The sequence below is a fragment of the Eutrigla gurnardus genome, assembly GCF_963514095.1.
Source record: "Eutrigla gurnardus genome assembly, chromosome: 22".
NCBI lineage: Eukaryota > Metazoa > Chordata > Actinopteri > Perciformes > Triglidae > Eutrigla > Eutrigla gurnardus.
In genome coordinates, this window is record NC_139933.1 from 5,632,616 (window position 1) to 5,657,565 (window position 24,950).

General features: G+C 45.5%; 1 protein-coding gene across 1 annotated transcript in view; it reads right to left on the bottom strand.

Moving 5' to 3' along the window:
• Positions 1-24,950, bottom strand: part of nrxn1a (neurexin 1a) — a gene marked incomplete at its 3' end in the record, with an annotated part of 47,113 nt that continues 22,163 nt past the window's right edge. Inside the window, exons 7-24 of the mRNA XM_084002172.1 lie at positions 23,951-24,022; positions 23,453-23,677; positions 22,796-22,943; positions 21,842-21,972; positions 20,965-21,217; positions 17,720-17,923; positions 16,573-16,599; positions 13,518-13,640; positions 12,767-13,148; positions 12,237-12,427; positions 11,574-11,747; positions 10,181-10,300; positions 9,292-9,473; positions 8,147-8,318; positions 7,100-7,189; positions 5,673-5,983; positions 703-781; positions 1-182 (exon numbers count right to left, since the gene is read on the bottom strand). Coding sequence (XP_083858298.1) covers positions 1-182; positions 703-781; positions 5,673-5,983; positions 7,100-7,189; positions 8,147-8,318; positions 9,292-9,473; positions 10,181-10,300; positions 11,574-11,747; positions 12,237-12,427; positions 12,767-13,148; positions 13,518-13,640; positions 16,573-16,599; positions 17,720-17,923; positions 20,965-21,217; positions 21,842-21,972; positions 22,796-22,943; positions 23,453-23,677; positions 23,951-24,022 — 3,066 coding nt within the window. The remainder of the gene's footprint in view (positions 183-702; positions 782-5,672; positions 5,984-7,099; positions 7,190-8,146; positions 8,319-9,291; positions 9,474-10,180; positions 10,301-11,573; positions 11,748-12,236; positions 12,428-12,766; positions 13,149-13,517; positions 13,641-16,572; positions 16,600-17,719; positions 17,924-20,964; positions 21,218-21,841; positions 21,973-22,795; positions 22,944-23,452; positions 23,678-23,950; positions 24,023-24,950) is intronic.

Here is a 24,950-nt window from a genome sequence, read left to right on the forward strand (position 1 = left end):
CTCGTCCACGTGGTAGGAGCCCTCGTCGCGGTTGCGGTACTTGTACATGGCGTAGAGGAGGATGAGGATGCAGAGGGCTGCGGCCGCGACGATGCCTACCACCATACCTGTAGTGCTGCTGCTCTCCCGGACCACCTCGGACGGACCTGGTAGGACCTTCACCTCCGGCAGGGGAGGGCGGGCTGTGGGGGGGAGAGGGGGAAGCATGTGATGATGGGTGGAGTGACGATACAATGCATCATCAGGAGGAGATATTTCACGTGCATTTTGCATAATGTTACATGCTGGCAAGGGAGGGCTGCAGCTTAGAGCCACAGCTGTTTGCACATTATTACATAATGTATCAACATTTCACATTACACCGCGTTGAGAGGAGGGCCCAGCACATTATACATGCATAATGCATACATTTGATGCTTTATGACATGCACAGGCAATGGGGGCTGTAGTGTGGACTGAGGGAGGAAGTAAAGGGAAGACACGGCTATAAAAAGGACAGGCTTAAATAACAAGGGATTACAGAAGGTGAGGGGAGGAAGGAAAGATGGAGATGAGTGGATGGTGAGTGTTAGGTAATGCCCGGAGGCAAAAACCTAAGTGGAACTGAAAAATTCATTGAAGCGGGCAACCGAGCGGCAGTAAAAAAAACCCCTGAACGACGGAGAGTCACATAAGAGGCGGTGTGATGTGTGTATTTGTTACCTGAACTGGGGTCACAGGGGTCAATGTCTTCATCATCGCTGGGACACTCGGCCGACGCCACCAGGAGGTCGTCTGTCGACTACGGAGGAAGAAGAACCAGAAAACATTAACACACACATAAAGACACACATATAGCCTGTGTATTCCACACACTTCTGTGTATTTTCTACATGTGTGAGATCCATCGCCCACCCACCACCATTTTCCAGTTTACCAAAAAAAACACTCCCCCCCCCCCCCCCCTGCTCGCTGCGGTCCCCAGCAATGGCAGGCGGCCAAAAACTGGAGATCCAAGGAGAGAAGAAGAAAGGAGGAGGGAGGGGAGAAACACAGAATTCTATTAAGCTAAATGGGGACAGTCAGTTATCACCTCCTCCCATCTTTTTCCTCCTCTGGCCTTTCCATCTCCTACACCTTCCCGCTTCCCTCTGTTCTACTCTCTCCATTTCATATTGGCTAGTGTCCATACGCGTTGGAGAACGCCTGATGTGAAGCCAAAGAAGAGTTTTCATTGAATATTCCAGCTCGACACCTCATTTAAATCTCCTTTATTCAACGCCTCTCCATAAGGACCACTTACATTCACCCTCTCACCTACATTAACCAAGTAGTAGCTTGACAACCACTCATCCGCCGTGCCTCGCTCCCTCTCTCTATGGAAAAAATGCACCCTTTTTCCTCTCCATCCTTGCTCCTCTTGTTGCCATGGCAACTCTAAGTTCAGGCTGTTAAAAATGATAGGGAATAAAGAAGAAGGAGTGTGCTCTCTCAGTGGGGACCTGTGCATTGATTTGCCAGAGTATGCGGATAGAGGAGGGAGGAAAGTGAAAGATGGATAAAAAGGAATTTTAGGGGAATTGGGAAGAAATGGAGAGAAAAAGACGATGGGACAGGAGGAGGAGGAGGAGGACTTCAAAGTGCTGCGGTCTTTACTTAACACCGTGCTAATGCTCCCTGCATATTCATGAAATACTGTTAAACATCGCCCGCCTGACGCTCAGGCATGAGCGATGTGAATGTGCGTGTGTGTTTTAACCACACTGGGCGCTCGGTGCCAGCACTAAATTAAAATTGGATTGTGATGCATTGCAGTAGACGTTATTAACCCACGGAATAAAAAAGGCAGAGAAGAGCAAGGAGCGGCGTTGCTGTGAAAGAGGAGAGCTCTCGGTGCAGATTACAACCAGACCAGAACAGAATCAGAACCAGATCAAAGGAGTAAGTCTTAGCTGAAGCCCATTAAGCTTTTTTTTTCTCTGCCCTTGATTTCTCCAGTTTGTTGTCTCTTTCTGAGAGCATATATTACATAAGGTTAGAAGAGCAAACACTAAGTTTATTAATGTGAAAAAGCCCACACTGGCTTTGTATGGTGTGGTCTTGATCCTGACCACTGTGGTTGACTTTGAAACATGTATTAAGGTATTGACGCTCGACTCCCGTCTCTTTCCTCCGCTGCCTTTCCAATCAGTTCTGCTCACTGAGCTGTCAAACGCTGCTAGGGTGAGCTTAGCCTCTGGAATGCAGCCAGTCAATAAACCTCTATGCCTTTGCCAGGATCCAAATAGCACAGGAGCCAATCAGCCAGCAGGAAACACACCACCCGTGTCTGTCACTGATCAACGCTGAGCCACCATGCTTGATTATTGATCCATACGACACCGATGTGCTCTCTGCGAGAACCCGTCTAGATTTCAGCTAAAGCAGTGCATTTAACGAGGCCCCTCCTCTGATCTGTGACATCCCCCCCCCTGTCAGCTGACCACCCCACTTAACCGGCAAGGTGTCGATCGGGACTATTGATCCCACCTATCACATGGGAGACAGTGAAAACGAGGAGAACTAGAAAACGTGCCAAACACAACTTAAATCACATCAACAAACCAAAGAAGTGTAGAGAAGATGTCAATGAGACCCCCGCCCCTCCATCTCACCGTCCTTCTGTCACTAATTTTTTTTTTTTCACAGTCTATCTATCAGTAGAGCATGCTGACGTGATGATGGACACAGATGCACAACGACAGGAGGAGAAAAAAGAGACACAGGAGGGGAAAAGGACAAGGATATCTGCATGCTGAAAGAGCAAAATCTCTACCTGAGCAGCCGAACAGTGCCAACGACCGTCCATGCCTCCCTGACTGCCTAGTTCACACATAGTAGCCTCACACACTCTCGCAGAAGATTCAACAGCCTGTCAGGTACTTTCGCAACTGGAAACTCAAACACACATGTACATGCACAAGCTCTATAACAGCCAAGCAGGCTCCATTGCTCTCTATTCCTATATAGTCGCATCTACACAGGCACACAGGCATAAACCAAATCAGGCTGAAGTTGGCAGGCTGATGAAGAGATGCTGGCGAGAGAGGAGAGAAGCTAGCTCCACTACTGCAGATGGAGAGATAGACTCATACACCGCCTGCATTAACAGCCTATCACTGGAGCTCAACCACAGAGAGAAAGGGAGGGAGGGAGGGAGGGAGGAGAGAAGGGTGGGGGTGTGGGGAGTGACGGGTAAATATGGAAAGCTATGGAGGGAGAGAGAGCAAAGGAGAGTGAGAAGAAAGGGATGGAGGGAAGTGAGCGAGGCAGCGGGGAGAAAGTGTCTCCAGTAGATGGATAGTGAGCAGAAGAGGGAGAAAAAGATGTGATGCAGAGGGAGTGAAGAAGATAGCGAAGGGGGAAAAGGAAAGGAGGACGGGAGCTAATGACGGATAGATGTTCACAGGGCTTGTAGTGCGTCTGGGTCAGCAGACTCCCGACGGCCAATCGGGCATCGCTCCGGGCCTCAGGTTCCCTTCGATCAGTATTCCCATCAAACACAGGAACACACATGAACGCGTCCACGGACGGCCACCGAACATCAAACACCAAAACTAAAGCTCTGTGACTCAGAGCAGCCTCTAGCATCAACACTCTCTCACACACACACACACACACACACACACACACACACACACACACACACACACACACACACACACACACACACACACACACACACACACACACACACACACACACACTAGTTCACCCTCTCGTCTCCTCACTGGTGCTCAACTGCCATGCATTATTAATCCCCTCCACTTTCATCATCCAAAAAAACCCCCCAAAAAACAAAGGGTGGACTTCAGGAGTCGGCACATAACACTTACATCTTGCCGCACAATGTGAAGGTAAGAGTGAACCCACGGGGCGACTGAGGCAACCTTACATGGGGCGCGCATGTGTGTGTGTGTGTGTGTGTGTGTGTGTGTGTGTGTGTGTGAAATCGATAAATCTCTTGGACCCGAAGCCCCTTTGGAAGACATCTTACTGCCCCTCCTCTGATGCAATGTGCTGCAATTCAAGCCTATTGTTCTCAATCCACCTTAAGTGTTGTGTGTGTGTGTGTGTGTGTGTGTGTGTGTGTGTGTGTGCGTGTGTGTGTGTGCATTCTGTGATCACATTGTATGTGTGAGCTGGTTAAGGCCAGGTTGGTTGCCAGGCAACACTAGGCAGCCTCAATGGAGAAGCTGTGGATTCTTCTTAAACAAGACCAACACACACAGAAGAGACTTTGGGGGCCAGCAGGAGTGATTTTTTTTTTTTTAGTTTACCCAGATGAGCCAACGCACACACACTGCATCATACTGAGCCTATACTGGGTCTGACCTACTTCCCATACAGTGATATTGACTCCAGTGTACGACTCTGCATCCCAGATTCAGCACTGACATCAGCATATCACAAGAGCAGGAACAGCTTGTTTAAAAAAACATACAAATGCTAAAAAAAAAAAAAAAGAGGGAGAGACGGAGAGGTGAAGTGTGAAGACAAGCCTCTGTGACAATGCTGTCACTCTGCGGCGCTATCCATCCAGCTCTCATATCCATTATTGATGCCTGAGGCTTAGCTCACAGTTCTCTGCGTTCTATTATTTATATCTGAAACAGCTGGCGGTTTATACACAGAGGAACTATTCTCTATGGGAGTCTGGATGAGATAGAGAAAGCAGGCAGCGGGTAGTGGGGCTCACTATCTCCATGGCAACTTGTATCATTGAGAGAGAGAGAAAAAAAAATCAGTGCGGCAGGCAGGCAGAGTTTTATAACAGCGAAGAAGAGCTGCAGTACACACAGACGCCCACAAAGACCCCTGACAACATCTCACTGGTGATCTGAACAATAGAGTCTGCGGCGTACCTGCTGATAATGTATCCTCTGACATTAGCATCCGCGCTGCAGCTGCATCCACTATAAATACGCCTCGAACAACAGTCACGCGTTTCTATCGCAGAGTCCCATTTGCCTCGGTTTACTAGACGCACATTATGGAAAAGCTATTACGGCCTCCATTAACACAATCATTCCTCCCCCTGTAATTTAGCGGGCAGGGACCACTTAGTTGAGAATCTGGCCATCTAATCCACTCATGTGCCGCAGCAGGTAAAATTAAATGGGTATGAGAGCCTTTTTTTTTTATTGATGAAAGCTTTTTGGTTCCCGTTTATTCTGCATGTCAATTCCAGTGAAGATGATGTTAGCGGGCGAATGAGATACTGATTGATCAGAAACGGGCTGCACTTACCGAGAAAAGGAACCGCGAACGGGGAACTTTTGTTTTTTTCACTCGTCACACACAGGCGTTGCCGATATCTGCTGTTTTATTTCTTGGATTTGTAAATCAGTGATTGCTTTACATTATTTGTGTTTTAATGTCTTATATATAAAACTCTTTTTGTGTATGGAATGAGTGATATAATTGAGTGGAGTTCCCACTCCTCCTGCTATCCTCTAGTCCTTAATCAGTGGGCGGTGTGTTTGCTAATCCTCTTACTGAGTTTGAAAAGAAACTTATCAAAGCAAATTAACACTTTTTAATTACCGATTGTCACACCAGAGGATGATGAAAGTGGTTTGATAGGACAAACACGAGCAAGATATCATAAATTACAGACAAAGTGCATCTTTGTGCGGCGAGGATTATCTGACCTGCTGCGTGGCACCCTGTTTCCTGTTGGTGGCCGTGGTGGTTGTGATGTCGCTTATGGAGGGGGCGGAGTCAGAGCGGTTGCCTCCCGCCGCGGCGCTTGACTGCGGGGTGATGGAGGCGGACGGCATGTCGCCGACCAGCCGCGCGCTGCCGTCCACTCTGATGTGCGAGTGCCCCTCGGCGGCCATGTTGAGGATGCGGAGGCCGTTGTAATAGAGTCCAGACAGCTGGCCCTGGAACATTCCCGTGTTTGCCTGACTCCCGCCAACGCACACCGTCGTCTGGCTGTTGAAGATGGTCAGCTGGCGACCTACACGGACACAGGCGCACACGCACACGGCAAAAGGAAACGCACATCAAGCACACGTCACGCGCACAGAGGCACACCGGGAAGGAAGGTGGACGGACACACGCGAATACAGTCACACACACAGACATACCGGTGGTCACACACGTGCATACATACACACACAAGAGTGTTTGAGTGTTACACAATCCACCACCCCCAAGCCATGGTGAGAGTATGGGATAGATTAAGCATGGCAGAGCAAATCGAAGCCGTGGAGAAACTGTGGAGAGGAGCTGTGCGGAGATAAGAGTGGGAACAGGAAACAGAGAGAATAAGACGGGAGGAGGAGGAAGAGGAGGAGGAGGAAGAGGGGGGGGGGTGAAGAGACTGAGAAGTCGAGGAGGAGGATGAAGAGGGAGAGAACAGAAGGAGGAGGATGAGGCAGCAGATGAGAGGAGTCAGAGGGTCCTGAGAAGACAGGGCTGACAGATGGTTGCTATGGTGATGGCTGTGCGGCACGATATTGTATTTGAAGGAGCAACAGACAGGCAGACAGAGAGACAGAGATCTAGGGAACTGTTGTAACAGCCCTATGAAGCATGCACAGGTTATAAGCTCTAGCACTGCTCACTGTTAAAGGGACTAGAGGCTAATTTAAGGAGCTCTGCTGAAGTTTAGGAGGAAAACTTTGACATTTTTTTTTTTTTTGTTAAAAAAAAAAAGCATTGCTCTATTAGTCATTTCAAATTTACATAATTATTCCATTGCATGTACTTTAATTTGATGAAAAAAAAACATTTAATGAATGCTTTATTGTTTACAATTTGATAATAAACACAATTATTTACCTTAATAAAGCATCTTTTATCAGTACTTGTCTTCTATTTTCTGATTTATTCACATTTAAATCTCTCCATCGTCCCTTTAACCTGATATTATCAGATACACACTAACAAGATACGTTCACAGGCACTACAGTTTACACAGTATTACACACTACAGCTGCCCAACTTTTAAATACTTAGTTATGGATTTATTTTTAGATGTTAGTTGATGGTGCACAATATAGTATATTCAACTGTCTTCATATTGTATTTTAAGCTCAAAGTTTTAAGGAATTTTAATCAGGGTTTTTACCTTTGTCGAGTAGCCAATCGTCAACTACTCGACCGAGCCGATAGGGGATTCGCTGTCTGGCGATGGCCAGGCGCTCGTTATCAATGTTGCCTTTAATTTAGAGATGAAAACACAGTAGTAATTACGCACATCCAAAACGTGGTACAGGAGCTGGATACAAAAAGAACAGCAATGAAAAGAAAGTAATGGTCTGCTCATTGTTAGCATGTCACTGCGTTAAAGCTTGATGCGCTAAGAGAAGAGGAGCTGAATTCACTATGTTTCCAGTGAGCGGACTCTTACTCTCTGTTCATTGGGTTTAATTTAAAGAGACATTTCAGGGGTTAACATCTGCAAGAGCACAGAGAAATAATGTTACAGCTGCCACATACTGTCTATATAACTGACTGAGTTTAGAGTTACATACAGGAAGAACCCTCACACACACCTCACAACAACTTACATTTAGCATTTTAACTACCAGCTATCTAAAGCCTCGTTGTGTTAAAGACTACCACCTAAGATTACCACTTTAAACGTAAAAACCAGCAACTATCAAAACAAAATGTTCAACAAAATACACTTTTTTCTTTTTCTTATTTTTTTTTCTCTCTAGTTAAACATTTAACTCAAAATATGACATGTTTTTTAAATTATTGTTTGTCCAAAAATGCACCAACTGTTATTATTTTCTTTTATGGTGAGAAAAACAACTGACACCTGAATTGAATATTTACATGAATTACCTTTAACACTATTTAACAGGCCTAACATGACATAGCTGGCTAATGTACAAGCTATTGTAATAATAACTACCTCTTTTTATGGTTTAAAAAGTCATGTTTCATATCAGATCACACATGTTTCATTTCAAACACAATAACATAAAACATAGCTGCAATTATATGTCTCAACCTCAGTGTTTAAATATAAACATTGATAGGAACGTTGATGCGGTTCACCGATCAGGAGCTGCGTTGATTTGGACTAAAGGTGGAGTTAGCTCTGTCCCAGGACAGGCAGTGCTGTGGTGGGTCGGAGGGGTTATGTGGGCGGTGCAGGGCCTACCTGAGGGATAGCGCTCTATGACCGGGAGGTCGTCCAGTTGGAGGGTTGCATTGCCTCCGCTGCGGGTGAACCGAATTATGTGGTACTTTCCATCGTTGACAAACTTGGTGCTCTCCTCGATGTTGATGTCGTCGGTGCCGACGTTAAACACTACTCTAATGTTGCCGTTGTCCTGCGGAAAAGGAGAGACATTAAAAACGCTTCATGACGAATCGTTTTAAAAAAAAGGGGCAAGGATATCATTTCTTCCTTTGTTCTGCAGATCGTGTTTCGCAGCACATAAAAGTCGTTTCACAGCAGTTTGGGACCACTGCTTCACATGTGAAACAAGTTGTATAAAGCTATTTGTGTCTCCCGTGGGTGCATGAAATCTGATAAATTGCCTCGAGTGATGTTCAGTCAACAATGATGAGGCTGAAGGCTACAAGCTACTACAAGAAAGGTAAAATAATCTGGGGGAGTAAGAAAGACGTCAGCATACCAGCTTACCTGCTGCTCATCTGTGCTTGAGGTTAAAGGTTAAAGGCTTACTTTAGCCTTATAAGGCACACATTAGAGTACTTGCTCTGGATGAAGTAGCTAATGAGAGAGGTGCCAGTCTATTGTTCCTTTTGTTCAGATTCAGATCAACTTTATTATTATCCTGCATGGGGGAATTACCACAACATAGAGTCCACAGGAGCAAAGCATACTCATAATTAAACACATTTGATCGTGTATTTGTGGTAGGCTATTTGCCCCGCCCCTCCAGCCAGCGTTCAACCCAAAGTTGAACCTTTTGGCGACCAGTTAAAAAAATAAACGCAGTGCAGAATAGATGCTCAGCATGGCGTAAATACTTTGCAAATAGCAAATAATTAAAAAAATAGGTCTCAGCAACAAACGCTTAGGTGGACACAGCCCCTGAATTGCTGTTTGTGTTGCATTGTGGTAATATAGGCACCATGTTTTTGAAAAGAATGAATGAAAAATGAATGTGTGGTATAAAAAAAAGTTGATATCTCTGGTTTTGCTGCAGCAATTTGGTCTTTCTTGTCCAAAGTCAATGAGTCAGTATATGCACTCAAGAAACAAATTCCTCAAGGAAGAGCAATATGTAAAATCATTCAAATGAAGTATAAATAATAAAATGGTCTAGGACTTACTATCTGCAGCTGAAGATAGTCTCCCAGGCCCGACGCGCTGTCCACCCGGAGCAGGATTGCGTGTTTCTGTTGGGTGCTGAACCCGAGGGCGAGCCGGTCCGCCCTGGTGCTGGGACGTTCATTAGGGGGCCACGTGTAAATCACCACGCCTCCATCACGGCCAAAGATATAAGTCGTCCCAGCTGGCTCGCACAGATAAAGCACTTAATTGCAAGCATGTCTATACACCATCGACAGTGTTATCTATCGGCAGAGGTTCCCTGCTGCACAATGCACTCACAGGCCTATTTTTCTATTAAATGCTTAACACACGAGGGGCATACTGGGAAACAGTATTAAAAACTGTAAAATATCACGGTTGTTTTTCCTACATGCTGAAAGATAAGTCCTAAATTACTCCTCAGTGTTTCTGCAGGAGGCTGACTGCAATGACTCATACAAACAATAGCATGCATTTGTTAGACTCTGCAGGATGACTAAATAATCGTCAAATATCATACTTGTAAGGCTGCCGAGGATAATTTGCTGAAAATGTAAAGAGGACATTATTAAAGGGAATTAGAATAACCAGTCTAGACATTGGCGTGGTGTGTTTTGTGCCACTTCAGAATCAACAGTTTACAGTGCCCTCACCTGGTGGCTCTGATAAAATGCACACAAAAAAAAACCGCTTTGATTTCATGTTTGAAACCAAAACGATCCAAGTGAATCAGTTTTAGACTGCCGTGTGTTTTCTAAGGTTGAGAGACATTTAACGTGAGGTTTAAGGCTTGACAGAGAGTGCACTTTTAAATGTGATGCTCTATGATCTACACACCAGGTTTGTTTTTAGATTTCAACATCAGAATAAGCTCATTCTACACTGAGATACTGAAAGGCAGAGACTCACCGTCATTGCATAGTGGCCCGGCGTACGACGTCATGCTGCAGTCACAGGTGAAGCCTTCCCACTGCTGCAAACAGACTCCCTGATTTGAGCAAGAGTCTTCCTGACATGTAGTGCTGGGACCTGCAGTCAGAGAGGTTGTGGGGGTGGGGGCGGGGGTGGGGGGGGAGCAACAGTCAGGAGAAGATAGGCACACACATTTTTTGATTTTTGTCTGGAACCCAGTGTTTTTCCACAACAGTATGCCAGTACTGTATGGTTCTTTTCTTAAAGGCCGCATTTTCTTGAAACGCTTTTGCATTTCGTAATGATTGTTGTGCTGCTGAATGATGTCATGATTAGTAGTATTAGTAGAAAAATCAACGTGAGGCTGAGATATTGTGGGTAGGTTACACTGAGAGGAGATGCTGGATTTATGGATATAAACGGAAACTAAACTTGAATCTGTGATACGAGGTGAAAATGTGTAGAGCATGCAAGTGGTGAGGCTAGATGAATGGGGCAAGAACGGGAGGATGGGTTAAACATAAGAGGGCAGAGTTATGTTTAAAGGCCTTCATCTCAATACTCTTTTTTTCCCCCCAGAAGTCTGTCACCATTCACCGCCTGCCTCGTGCCAAAACCACACAGGAGGAGAATGTCAAAGCTCTACACTTTCAAGTTCTCCTTCGCTGCACTTCCAACACGAGGAGTGGAGGAAAGGCTGTGAAATGATTCACAAACGGAGTATTGAAGTTTAGGTCGGGAGTCAGTAAGGAGGGGGGGTTAGAGAGCATGCTGCTAGGCAACCCGGGGCGGTGGAGCTGTGGTCAACTCAAGTCAAGCGGTGGTGATGTCACTACAGTGATGAAGTCACTATGGTGGCTAGGAGAGGGCAGGTCACCTCTGACCTTTGACTCTGGATCACTGGGATCCACACAACACTGGACACCACTGGGTAATTTCAACACACGCACACACACACACGCACACACACACACACACACACGCGCGCGCTCACACACACACACACACACCCCCATCCTCACACACGTGTCTCACATGCTCACACAAAGCGATATACCTTGCAAGTCAGCTTTCATCAATGTAACTTTTGTCGGCCAAACAAAAAAGCAAACAAGCAAATTAAGTTAGATGGTTAGTCAATGCGCACAGATGCCTGTGAACTGCTGAGAGAGTGGCGCTGAGAGAGAAAACACAATGTGCAGAGAGAGCGAGGAGGAGATGAGAAGAGAAAGAGTCAAATTCACATCTGATAGACCAGAAAGCTGGGTTAGTGGGTTATCCTATAACAGAGAGCATGAGTTCAATGGAAACCGAAAGAAAAAGCAGTAGGGGGGACGTGGGACCGGGACAGATCTGGTGGTCGTGTCTGACGTGCGTGTTTGCACCTCACCTTCACAGCCGCGCTCAACTTGTCCCATGGTTGCCAGGGCATCAGCCAAAAGGTCAGGGAGGCGGCCGTTTAGATCAAGCGTTGCTAGGCAACCCTGGAAGCCCTCACGTGAGTGGACCAGCTTAGGCAGTTCTCGGTACATTTCTTTGGAGACGCCCCCGATGTAGAGGTCACCTGACGAGGAGCGACACAATGAGTGGCAGCTTCATGAAGCAGTCACAACGGCAGGCTGTTTTAGTACCAAGGCTGCATGTATGTTGATGTAGCCATTGTTTTTTAATTCTTTTGTTTATAAAAGTTATGAAAATAGTGAAAAGGGTCTTTAAATGTATTGATTTGTCCAACCAACGGCCTGCAAATGCTCTCATTTTGGAAGCAGTGAATATTTAAAATATATCGATTATGTAAATTGTAATAAAAAAATAAAGTTTGGTGGAAAAAATGTTATATAACCTGTTAATTAGTGAGCTTTACAGGTGCTGGTAGCTTCATGTTTATCATACAGACATGAGCGTACTATCAACCTTCTCACCTAACTCTCATTAAGGCTATTTCCCAAAACGTCCAACTTTAACATCCATCGTGTCAGCAGTAATCAGCGCATGTATACGTACGTGTAAACTACTGTTATTGAGGTATCACTGCTTGTATTTCTGTGCATACCCTTTAGGTCCAGGTTCTTGGCGCCCATGGTGGTCTGCGTGGTGACTTTGGTGTCGATCTTGACCGTGTGGAGATTGTTAGTGTCTCTGGATATGTGCACATTGTGCCAGTGATTGTCATTCAGGGGACTGTTAGAGTTTCCCTTGATCAGGTGTGCTCCGTTGCCCAGGTCCGAGATGTAGTGAAGGTAGCTAGAAAGAGGACAAGGAAAGGAGAGAGGAAGGGTTTTTAAAAAAGAGGAAAATGTATCATATTCATAATTAAGAACAACACAGGGTCATGTACTTCAGGAAACGTAATTACAGGAGTATTAAAAGGGCTGTGCATTTTTCATATGTGATATTTCAGCCTCAAGAATTTTCTTTTTTTATTAATCAAGGATAAAGTTATGTGTTAACCCCAGGCCGAATTGAACATGCACATGCATTTCTGCAAAACAGACATTACCATAAACACATATTTAAACTGCATATTGATTAAAATCCCTTTGAAGACATGTGATGTAAATGCCGCACGGCGTGTATTCTCACCCTTTAACCAGCTCCACCACGATGAAGTCGTTGCCGTCTCCCCTGTTGAAGAGAACCAGGCCGTCGGGGGACGTCGTCTTGAACTGCATGAAGAGATGCATGGAGTAGTAGGCCTGCAGCGTGGGCAGCGTGACGAAGCTGGAGCGCGAGCGGAAGGTGACGGGGTCGGCCACGATGCTCTTATAGCCGATGACGGCGTTGAGCTCGCAGTAGTCGATGTCGCCGTTCTTGCACAGGTCGATGTAGGGCATGCCGTTCAGCGTCAGGCCCTGGAGGTGGCCGATGAAATTGGAGGGCACGGCAGGCATGTAGCGCTTCTCCGTCACGATGCCCGTCTCCACATTGTGGAACTCCAGCTGGGTGTGGTCGCCCGCCATCTGACCTGGTGGCGGGGGTAAACTTCAGAGGTGAGGGCTACGGAGAGTTCGGTTTCAAGACTAAAACTGCTTATTTCAACACTTGAACTAACAGTGACAGACTGCTAGAACTAGATATAACAGACATTACTATCACTAATACTAGTAAATACTAGACTCAGAATGATTATTTTCACTTACACAGGTACAGATGTTCTCTAAAAAAGAAATAAAACCCTTAATTGGTCTTAAAGCATTACATTTAAAAACAATAAAGAAGCAGTTTTATCATATAAAACATTTTCATACAAGCAGGTGTCTACACACACACACACTCTAGGCAGAGTTTAATGGTGAAACGCTAGAAGGAGTAAAGGTAATGCTACTTTGGTTACCTTCGACAGGCTGCAGGTCGTCCACTGCGAGTTTGAGGCCCTTGCCACGCCGGACTACCCTCACCGTGTGCCACTCATTATCATTGAGGCCCGACCCCGCAAAGATGGTCTCTGGGCCTTTACCTACACATAGCCCAGAGCACCATTAACATAATGCACACAGAGAACAGATAGAGAGAGACAGAAGAGATAGAAATCCAGAGACAGAGAAGAAGAAGAAGAAGAAGAAGAAGCCAAGCAGGTTGAATTAAATTTTTAAGGACAGAAAGTGAGGGAATGGAGGGAAATAGCAGAGGGAAGGGGGAGGGAGGGAGGAACCATACATATCCTGGGGAGACAAAACCTCCGTCTCAACACACTCACACTAATAAACAGGTCACTTTGCAGATAGGCCAGCGAGACGGATGATGTGACACAAACAGACAGAGAGATTAACATAAATGGATGCCATGGGTTCCTAAGATGGAAACTGTGAGTCACAACAGGCCCACGCTGAGACAATCCATCTGTGGACAGATCACACAATCATGATGACCACCTACTACCCACACATGCTCCGACAGCACATTCGCACCCCCTTGATTTCCCGAGCCACCCCCGCACACACAACATACAGTATATTAGCCTCCATCTGCATGCAGGAGCTTCGTTTTCCCACAAGAGTGCAGTACTGCGACGGGCCTCATGGTGGCACTAGACACACGGTGGAAGCATCAGAGAGCTCTCCAAGGTGCTGATGTACAGCAGAATGAAAGAAGCTGAGCTGTCCACTTATGATGTCTCTCTCTCTGCCCATCCACCAGCTCATATCTTCACATAGTCGACTGCACACATTTGACAGACCGACTATTCCCAAAAACTCAGCGTCCCCTTGCTTCCTACCTCGCTACAAGCACCCCACCAACCTTTAACACAACACCCACCTTCCCCTAACACACACACACACACACACACACACACACACACACACACACACACACACACACACACACACACCCCCTTCCTCCTCCAAGCCCTGTTGGTTTGAGTGAGTCTGCTTACAGTGACCTATAGGAGGTAATGATGGGGGAGGTGAGAAGTAAACTGACCCGAACGGATTCTGCTGCAGAAAATGTCAAGCATGCCTACATCACTCATGGAGGCACGCAGGCAGGCGGACACACACACACACACACACACACACACGCAGGTAGAGAGGTCGAGAAAAGAGAGGGAGGCACCGCTGACATGCAGACGTCGCACGAAAAGTCAATCAAAATGGATATGGCGGCGTGGATTGCATGTGTATGTGTGTTTGCAAAGCCAAAAGAGCGTGTGTTGTGCATTCAGCGAGGACACAGGGTTCCCCTGAGGAGACTCAGCTGTGCTCTGGGCATGAGCATCTCATCCTGTTACCATGGATCACTGCCTAACGCCGAGTGAAGGAGTGAATAATGTGCATGTAAATGTGACTTTATGAGTGATGCGGAGGATTTTTTTTTTTTGTGTGGTAACCAAATACTTAAAAGAATGAGCAGACGGTGGTGAGAGTGAGGCAGTGATCTGTGTCAACGTGGGAAGAAACACACAGACAGGAGTCACCTATTTTGGGGCTAACAGTGCTAACAGTGCGTTCAGCGGCGCGGTGAGCTCGGTTTAAAGTACTAGCGGTCAGCGGACAGACAGTCTGCTAAACCGGAAGACAACGGGACGCCTCAAATCAAACAGAAAGACAAAAAGGACTGTTTGTTACAATGGAAATACCATTTAAATCAAATGATGACACGAGCTAGTGTTGATTATAACAGCAGGATAATGAAAACAAAATGACAAAAAGCGTTTCATATTTCATTAGCTCAAAAATAACAAATGGCTTTTCTGCCGGATAAGCCACAAATCTCTCCCATGCCGAGGCTTTTATTTGACTGCTGAGTGGACTATTTCAGTGGCGCCTGGCTGTTAAATATTTTTTTCTCCTCCCCCCCCCTCGAATATCAGATGTATAATTTATTGTATGCACACAGTGTGCCAGAAAAGTGGCTGCCTACTTAAATGTTCAATGAGACAACTGGTCTAAAATTGGCCGACAGACATGCGGGATAGCAACAGTGATGTGTGGCTAATAGGGTTTCTATGGCAACTGCAGTCGTCCATTTCACCACCTCTTTGCCGTCACAGAGGGTTCGTCTCTCTCTCTCTCTCGCTCGCTTTCTCTGTGGTCGTGACAGAGAGAAACTCCACGTGAGGGAATTAAACTTCATCAGGGATTCAGCTCCAACTCAAGCGCAGCATGCACAGAAACACACACACACACACACACACACACACACACACACACACACACACACACACACACACACACACACACACACACACTCTGACACAGGACAATACCCAGAAAACACACACACACACACAGATTGGCGATGGAGAGAAAACAGAATGCAAAGGCACTCTCACACTAAACACACTCAATGAAACACTACCCAAAAATCCCTCACGTACAGTTTAGAGAGGAACAACAAGCAAACAAAGGAAGCAACTAGACGTCGGGATGAAGGTGCGACGGAGAAGTACGGAGGGATAACATGTCTTTTGTCTCGGGCATGACGGAGAAGTAATTACCCTGCAGCATCCAGCCAGCCTCTACACTCACGAAGACACCTCATTTTACCTGAACACCTCATACTCAGATTTTGTTTTACCTCTTCTTCTCTCCCCGCTAGCCTCCCCCCCCTGCTTCCCTTCAACCCCCACCGTCTTCTCTTCCGTCTATCCTTCTTTGCTAAAATGGCCGACCTGGAAAACCCTGGCCCTCAGCAAAAAAATCGCACCACTCCTGTGGTGTAGCTGAACATGCAGACACTAATACGCATATGTGCACCTCCCCTGTCCAACGCTCTCACTCATACACACAAATAACCACACAGACACACGGCACAAAGATATGATGAATAAGGGATTACGATCAGATGGATGAGACAAGACACACGCGCCCACACACACACACACACACACACACACTTATACTGAGGAGGAAGAGGGGAGGGGTTAGGTGAGATGGAGGATCACTTACTGGCTGTACAGTTTATCCTGATACAGTCTGGAGGGAGAGCAGAGCAGAGGGTTAATGCTGCACACATACACATAATCTCCACGCCCTGGGGACGCACACATCGACACACCCTGCACGCATATATACAAACACGTACACACACACACTGCTGAGAAAACACACCCTCCTTCGTCATTGGACCTCAAGATGGACCGTGCATTTTCTTACAACAGTTTGTTGTACAATTTTGGCCAATTCGGGATCCAGATTGGTTGGATCTCTACATTGAACAGTTACATGTTAAGGAGAGCGGTGTGTGTCCCAGCATGAGCAGTGTGCTCATTGGCTGCTCTGGCCTGAGCGACAGTTTCAGTCACCAATCAAAAAAACACCAGGAGACTGAGATGGGTCATGTGTGTCAGTTTGTCTGATGACATCGAACACATCCCATAATTTTTGTCGCCCATCCAGAGCATAAATCTCCGCAAATGGTCGGAAGATTTAGCCCCATTACTAGTTATTATAGTTCTTTTTGTTGCTTTTTTTTTAAACCCATGATGCCTTGGTGTGTCGTGTGGCGTCAACCACAGAAAAGACGCGGCTGCAGACAACCAGAGACCAACACATGCACCCCTCTGTTAGTTCTATGTGTGCGTTAGCATGAGGATGTACTTGAGTTCATTGGGAAAAAGTGTGCGATCTGTGAACGGGTGAGCCTGAAAAATGTGTTTAGCGGGTTTGCAATTACGTGTGGAGTGACACTATTGGTGTGTGTGTTTGTCGAGTTTGTGAGTCTTTGTGTTGATCGTTGAAGGTGTTAGGGATGCACAGGTCCACTGGGAGTGAGCAGAGAATGCAGCTTGGGGCTTGACCCTCTGTTCAACGCAAAAACATATGCCACTAACCTTCAATTGTGTATGTTTATGTGTATATGTTGTATATGGCAAAAACCTGTGAAACCCTTGAAGACACTGAGTATACACAGTGCAATCATCTGGAATAATTATCAGGAAGACGACTTACTTTCCAGGGACAATATATTATTTATCAACATTTAATGACATTCCTATGCAGGGAATAGCCAAGAGGCCACTGTCAGCTGCATTCCCCTGGCTGGTAATCAAATCAATGTTGGAGATGCTGCGTGTTTGTGTGTGTGTGTGTGTACCTAGGTTGACAGTGAGTCGGACACGGCCTCCATCCAGCTCCAGACGAAGTGTGTCTGCGGAGTTACGGGATGTGGTTGCCATGAGAACGCCATAGGCCCGCTGGGAGCGAAACCGTAGCGAGACGTCCTCCGCCTCGGTGTGCATCGCCACAGGCAACTGCACCTTCATAAACTTGCTGCCGTCATACGACAGGATGGTCGCATCTGCGGAGAGACGCACACGGTGCAGAGCAGACAGGGAAACGGATGAGGGAGGAAGACGGGAAAGGCAGGCGGAGGAAGACGGAGATGACAGCGGGGGAGATTGAGGTGGGTGGCCACATAAATAAAGAGAATGAAGAGATTGACAAGGAGAAAACGCATGAGGTGGGAAGAGACAAAGGCAATCTGACGTTGGATGAATCAGATTTAAACATGATGAAGTATGTTGCGGCGTGCCCCCGCCGCCGCCGCCGCCACGTCATGTCGAAACTCCATTCCTTTCTGCAACATCACTTTCCACCCTTAAACCATCACTCCCTCACAAAAAAAAAACCCCATATAAAAATAGCCGCAGTTGGTTTGCTGGCCCTGTGCTACGGTTAAATCAGAATGCATGGCGGTGAGTGTGTTAGCCACCGTCGCTGACATCCCAGACCCTGGAGTCATAATGTAACAAGCTCAGGTGATCCCGCTTTAATGTCTTTTGCATACTCATTTACATATTCATAATCTTCTCTCCCTGCTACCTGCTGGGGCCAATCCCCAACCACTAAACTGTTTACCTCCGAGAACCCTGTTTTTTTATTGGCCAATTACATACACAGCTAAACACACTCTCTCCGTGTCTCTGTCTTTATCTCTCTTTCTCCTTTTTTATATCTCTCTATTCCATTCCTCCTTCACTTTTCTCTACCTTTCTCTCTCTCTCTCCGTTTCCGTGGGAGACGGTTAGAGCCGAGGCGAAAAAAAAAACAAAAAAACACAAGAGAACAGGAAGAGAGGGAGGCCTCATGAATACTGATGAGCTGAGAAGGAGGGAAAGAGAGAGATAGTGTGCGTATGTGTGTGTGCGTGCATGTCAGAATAAGTGAGTGAATTTAAGTGTGAACAGAGGAGGGTTTAGTAAAGTGAGAGCAGGGGGAGAGAAAATAGGGACAGAGCAAGACGGAGGGGGGAGGGGGGGAGGGCTCTTGGCTAAAATGCAAATGAACCCTCATTAACTTGAGGAAAAAAGGAGGTGGTTGGCCTCTTATATCACAGATAACATAACTAACAGCCACACATAGACCTGCCGAGCACGCACACACACACACACACACACACACACACATTTCCGATAAGGGAGACAGCTGAGGAAATTTTCCTCACCACAGCACCTGACTCACTACCAGGCAAACAGAGCAGGGAGGGTTGGCGAGAAGGAAGTATGGAAGCCCATTTATGCAAAAAACAACAACAAAATGGACAAAGTGCAATGCACGCCAGCCGCGTCGCGTACCGTTGCATCATTTAACACCTGGAGCAATGTAATACCTCATCGCTTTTACATTATTTTTTTGTCAAATAGTAAATAATAATAAAAAATATAGAACTATTTACTCTTTTATATTGAGACTTAACCGTAAGACACAACAAAAAACAATTCAGCTGTTTTTTTCTGTGAGGAGAAAAAAAAAAAAGGTGAAAATGTGTTAATAAATGTGTCGTTAGAAATATGTGTGTGATTGCTCTTTACAAAATAAAAATTCATCACGGAGCCCGAGTGTGGCGACCATCTTTGTTCATTAAAGAAGAGACAGGGGAAACAAAGGAGAGTGAGCGAACGAGGCAGGGAGAAAAAAAAGGGAGGGAGAAACCGCAGGTAGAAGGCGTAAACACGGCCAATCACTCTCTCCATCTGCTTCTCCATCTGTGCTTCCTTTAATCCACTGAACTACCAGTTAGTGACCCCTCAATGCACACGGAAAGGGATGAAGAAAAAAAAACACAGAGGGAAGGGAGAGACGGGGCTCGGAGAAGGCGAGAGAGGCTGCCACTGCTATGATAAACATACACTGCGGATGTCTGTCCTCCGAAATAAAACATTTTCATATCAACACACTTCACAAAAAGTGTGTGTGCGCGCGTGTCTATATCTCCTGTTCGCCGATAGTACAATCATCACTTGAGACGCGTCAGCAGTTGTGGCACAAACAACATTTCTTTTCTTCTCCTTGTCTGACTCCATCTCACTTCTGTATCAGTCCTTCTGCCAATCTTTCCTGCTTTCCATTTCTCTCTCACGGCCTGAATTCATACCTCCCCCCCCCCCCCCCCCCCCCTTCATAACTCTCTCTCTCTGTCAGGCTTTCGACTCCCATTCCTCCTCATCGCCTCACCTGCTGTCACATGACGGTTCTGGCCCGGTGATCCCACCCTCCTCTGTCAGAGCTCCTGCTCTCCGCTTTCTGCACATTTCCTCTCCCATCGATTCAAAGCCCCTCCATCCATAGCAGTCCGATAGTCCTGTCTCCCACCTCTTCTCCTCTTCCACCCCCCTTTTGATCTTCTCCCGTCCCGGCCTCCATCTTACTACTCTCCCTTTCCACGCAGGAAAACACGTGTTTTGAAATAACAGATGGCTCGTTTCCTCCTTGCCCTTATTTTACCGATATATTCACCTTCATTCTCACCTTCCTCTTCTTCATCACAAAGGACGAACTCACCTAAACTCAATCTGCAAGCTTTTTTTATTTTATATTTCAAATGGTTTAACCACATTTTTTATCTGCCATAAATCTTTATGAGGGTACCTTTTTAGAGCACATCAAAGTCAGTCCTAAGTGATGTAATCTGTTAGGATTGACCCATGAAAAGAAAAAAAAAACATAACTTAAAGGTATAATGAATAAAGCTTTTATCGCCCCAATATAACTGATGATCATAAGATCTTTTTCAGTGATTGATGGAGTGATTTCTGACTTGAAAACTTCACACCATACCATCTGTCTCCTGCCGCTCATTTCTTTGGCATTGCTGAGTGTTCTCCAGCCAAAAAGTAAATGACAAAGCTGTCATTATGACTGTGTTTTGCACCATGACATATTATGAATTTCTTTTTTTTTTTATACAAAATGTTGCTGTTTGGTGACGGTAATTAGCAGCTTACTCATCTCTATTGTGAAAATGTGACTTTAGCATTTATGCCAAATTGCTTCACGGGCTGCCAAAGTGTTATTCTGGTCCCCTCCTCCCTCTGCGACGTCCCTCCGTGGCGTTCTCACCTCTCTCACAGGAGCGTCCCAGGTATCCCGTCCCGGAGCAGTCGCAGACGTAGCGGTTCCAGCCTTCCCTGCAGACGCCGTTGTGCTGGCAGGGGTTGGACAGGCACTGTTTGGGTGGCTCTTTCGAGCACGAGGGCTTCACGCCCACCGCCCTCTGGGCTTCGGCCAGCCGCCGGATGTCTTTGCTCTGCCCGTCCACAAACAGGTCTCGGATGCAGCCCACGTAACCGTAGTTCAGAAGAGCCGTCCACACCTGAGGAAGAGGCCATCGGGGTTGAGTCCTTTCACGTGAATTTGACCAGATATTCCAGCGCTCGATGATCGAATTGAGACAAATTAAATCATGCTTTAAGTGGCTTCTTCAAAGCAGAGTTAAAAGCTAGAGCTGCCAGCTATTTTCTTTAACTTTGAGCCAAAGATATATTTTTTTTTAGATGACTTGCTATCAAGTTCCTTCATAGCTAAAAAGTTAAACATCTCTTTTTAACTATAAAGTAAAAAATTCAAGCTTTCAAATGTTCTCCCCCAGTGAGGGGTCTCTAGCTCTAACCCCGGCCCCCGAGAAACCCTGATCTAGATCATCTAATCTCATCCATTGTGATGGTTACACAGGAAAAAAAAAATTCTAAATATAACAGTGTGACAAGATGCAATTAAACATTATTTTAATAACTAATTAAACTAGTGATTATTTCCTTAATTAATCAATTCATCATGTGGTCTATAAAAACAGAGAAATTGAAAAATTGTGTTCAAAACCCCCAAATACTCAATTTACCATAATGTAAGACAAGAAAAGGGCAGCAAATCTATTCATTACAGAAGCTGGAACTTAATTAATTAATCGATAATTAATCGACCTTCCCTACAAGTGTACCTCTGTAGGGAAAATGAGTCCAGCGCGATCTTCAGGTAGACCTCCGAGGTACAAAGTCTCATCCAGGTCCAGGATCTCGCTGTCGCCCGGAGCCGTGTACGCTGTTCTCACACTGTTCACCGAGATGGTTCCTGGATTTGCCGCGAGACATCAAAACAATTCCAGTAACCATTAAGACCTCCAACGTCACCACAACCATCATTACCATCATCATCTTCATCACCAACGTCTGGTTACTCTTAAATTAGAAGAAATTAAAGGGAACTACATAGTCATCGGTTAGATTCTTTAAATCCATGCTAGGTTAAAAGTGCTACGTCCAACATTTTGTCACCAATAAATAATGAATCATGTCTTTTTTAGACATAAGAACGGTTACAGTCAACAAAACACTGAGTCCCACTGAGAAGATTGTCAGCCTCTCCTGCAGGTTACTATAAATAATACCGGCATGAAACATTTAAAATCCTGGTATTTTGTATATAAGGTTTCAGTATTTTGGCTCATGTGTTCAAAAGGACCAGGATTAAAATGCATGAGAAGAGAGAAGAAGAAAAAACATTGTGTAAGTATGTTTTATGCATCCATCCATCCACAGTAAGCATTTTTAATAGGACGTTTTATGGAAAATGAGACCATTACTTTAATAAACCTCCAACAGCACTAGAAGCCTTGAGAAAGAGGTTACCAATTGCTTTAATCAGAGTCTCAGTATTATGGTAATAATACCAACACATTACAATAAAATTGGCAGTGATACTGTCTATTGATTGTGTGAAAACTGATCTGTACAATTAAATACAGACAGCAGATGGGCGACAGCAGCCAAACGGCTTCGCTAAGTTGGTGCTTTCAGTAAAAAATGTTGAGTATGTTGGTGTCTGTCTTGGCTAAAATTAACCTCCACCTCCTCATCACCTTCTAGGTCAGGGTGAGCATCCGATTCGAGCGTACCTGAGCGTCCATCCCTCTGGAAGTCCACATGATACCATTCTCCGTCGTTGACCTTCCTGTCAATGGCCTTGGTCTTGGTGGTTCCGGAGCCCATGTCCAGCAGCAAGTACAGGTGCCCGTCCAGCATCTCAATGGCAAAAAAATCCACCTGTGAGTCAAACAGACACAGTGTTAGTCTTTCTGGAAAAAAAAAAAAAAGCAATGCAACATTATAGCTGCAAGCTACAATAAGGTGATTAGGCTCAAGTGTTATAATCATGTTCTTTGTGCGATCGCACTCAATTCTAGTGGAGACTAGTCAAGTTATACAACTAGATTGGATGTGTGAGGAATGGGGATATTATAGAGCGTTTAGAGCGGTGATTCTGGAGATTCAACCCCCAATTTAAAGTTCAGTGACAATTAAGATTCAGTGGCTTACAGCGGAGGATGAGGTTTTGAGTGAAAATCACAGTTTGCTTTCAAAAGCCAATATTGTGTGCAGATATTCATGCTTCCTACAATAAAGGATCCTCATGACTTTTCAGCTATAACTACCGAGATCTAAATTTTAATTTGTTAATCTGACGTGTTCGTGCTAATTATACTAACACCTCAAACTAAGATGATAAACTTGGTAAGTTTTGTTGTGTTCTTTTAAAAAAATAACATTGTCACCTTGAGTGTCGGAGGTGTACGTGGGTCCTTGCGTTGCTGCGGTCGGGGTTTGCCGTGACTGAAAAGCATCAACCCGTTTGGTTCTGTGGTCCTGAAGTCGAACGAGATCGATCCCGCCTTCTTCGCCGACCACTTGCTCAACGCCACGAAGGACTCGGGGGTGTCAAAGGTCACGGGGTCCAGAGTGGCCACACTCTCGCACTTAAAGGACACCACCCCACTTACCTGCGGCGTGAAGAAGAAAAACGGGTTAAATGTTTGAGCAATCACAAGTGGCTTGTTAAACTGATGAAGTGAACATCAAGCGGGATCCTTTGTAGCCTGGGAGGGAAATAAAGCCTGTCGTTTCCTGGTGTTTCCTCTCAAAAACATAATCCCATTTACTTAAAATTCCTACTGTATGATTCTCCAAGGGCCTGGCGGGAGGCTGCGATACAAAACGATGGCTGTGTTCTGTGTAAAAAGAGAATAATGTTGTACAAGATAATGAATGCATACCTTCATCTTTGGGTCTCCCTGTTTAGCGAGTCTAGAGAGCTCCAACCGTACATCGTTGTTCTTGTACACCACCTTGAGGGGATGGGAATGACACAATAATTCACCTTTGGATGAACAACAGAGAAGTCTTTTTATTTCACGTTTTGTCATTAAATGTACTATATACTGTATTTAAAAGTTGTGGCATAGAATTGGACTATTTAACCTTTAGTAAGCAAAAAGAATAAGACACGCGTAGATTAACCTTTTACAGAAGTCAAAAAAAGAAGCTGAAAAAGATGAAGAGACACTTTCAATATGACCAAACATCTATTAATCTTTTTTTTTATGCGAGCAGTGTGGTATTTTTATATGAAAGTGACAACCTAAAGAGCAGCGAGCCACTCAGCCGCCTCGTCTTAACTCCTATTTGTCCCTGCCAATTTGCAGGATCTCTATTTTCTCCCTTCTTCCCTTTTCTGTTTCCTTTCCCGGACACAGTACGCTCTCTGACTGAGCAGCGTGGAGCGTTGAAGAGCGTGCTTGTGCTGAGCATTTTGATGTCGAGAGAGAGACGGGCGCACACAGGCTCTGCTTTATTAATCCGGACCTCTTTCTGTGACCTGTGAGCAACTCGGCAACATCACAAAATTCCTTCTCTGTGTTGGCTTTTCACCTCTCGGCTTCGAACGCTCTTTGTGTGTCTTGTGCTTTTTTTTTTGTGCGAGTGTCTGTCTGGGATTTCTTCATTATAAGTGTGCAACATGGATGTGAGCATGTGTGTGCACAAAATCGTTACGGCCGTGATCGCTCATGCGCGTGATTCACTGCATACATCTTAATTTGCTCACGCGGATTATCATATCATCGTATTAAATATGTAAATGTGCCAGTGGAGGGTACACTATGACAACGGCAGCCTCGTTTAAATGCCATCAGTCTTAATGAAGCAACACAGAGCGCATTCACCAGCGATACAGATAGCTCTCTGTTTGGCACATCATCTGTCGGCTTGTTTGGT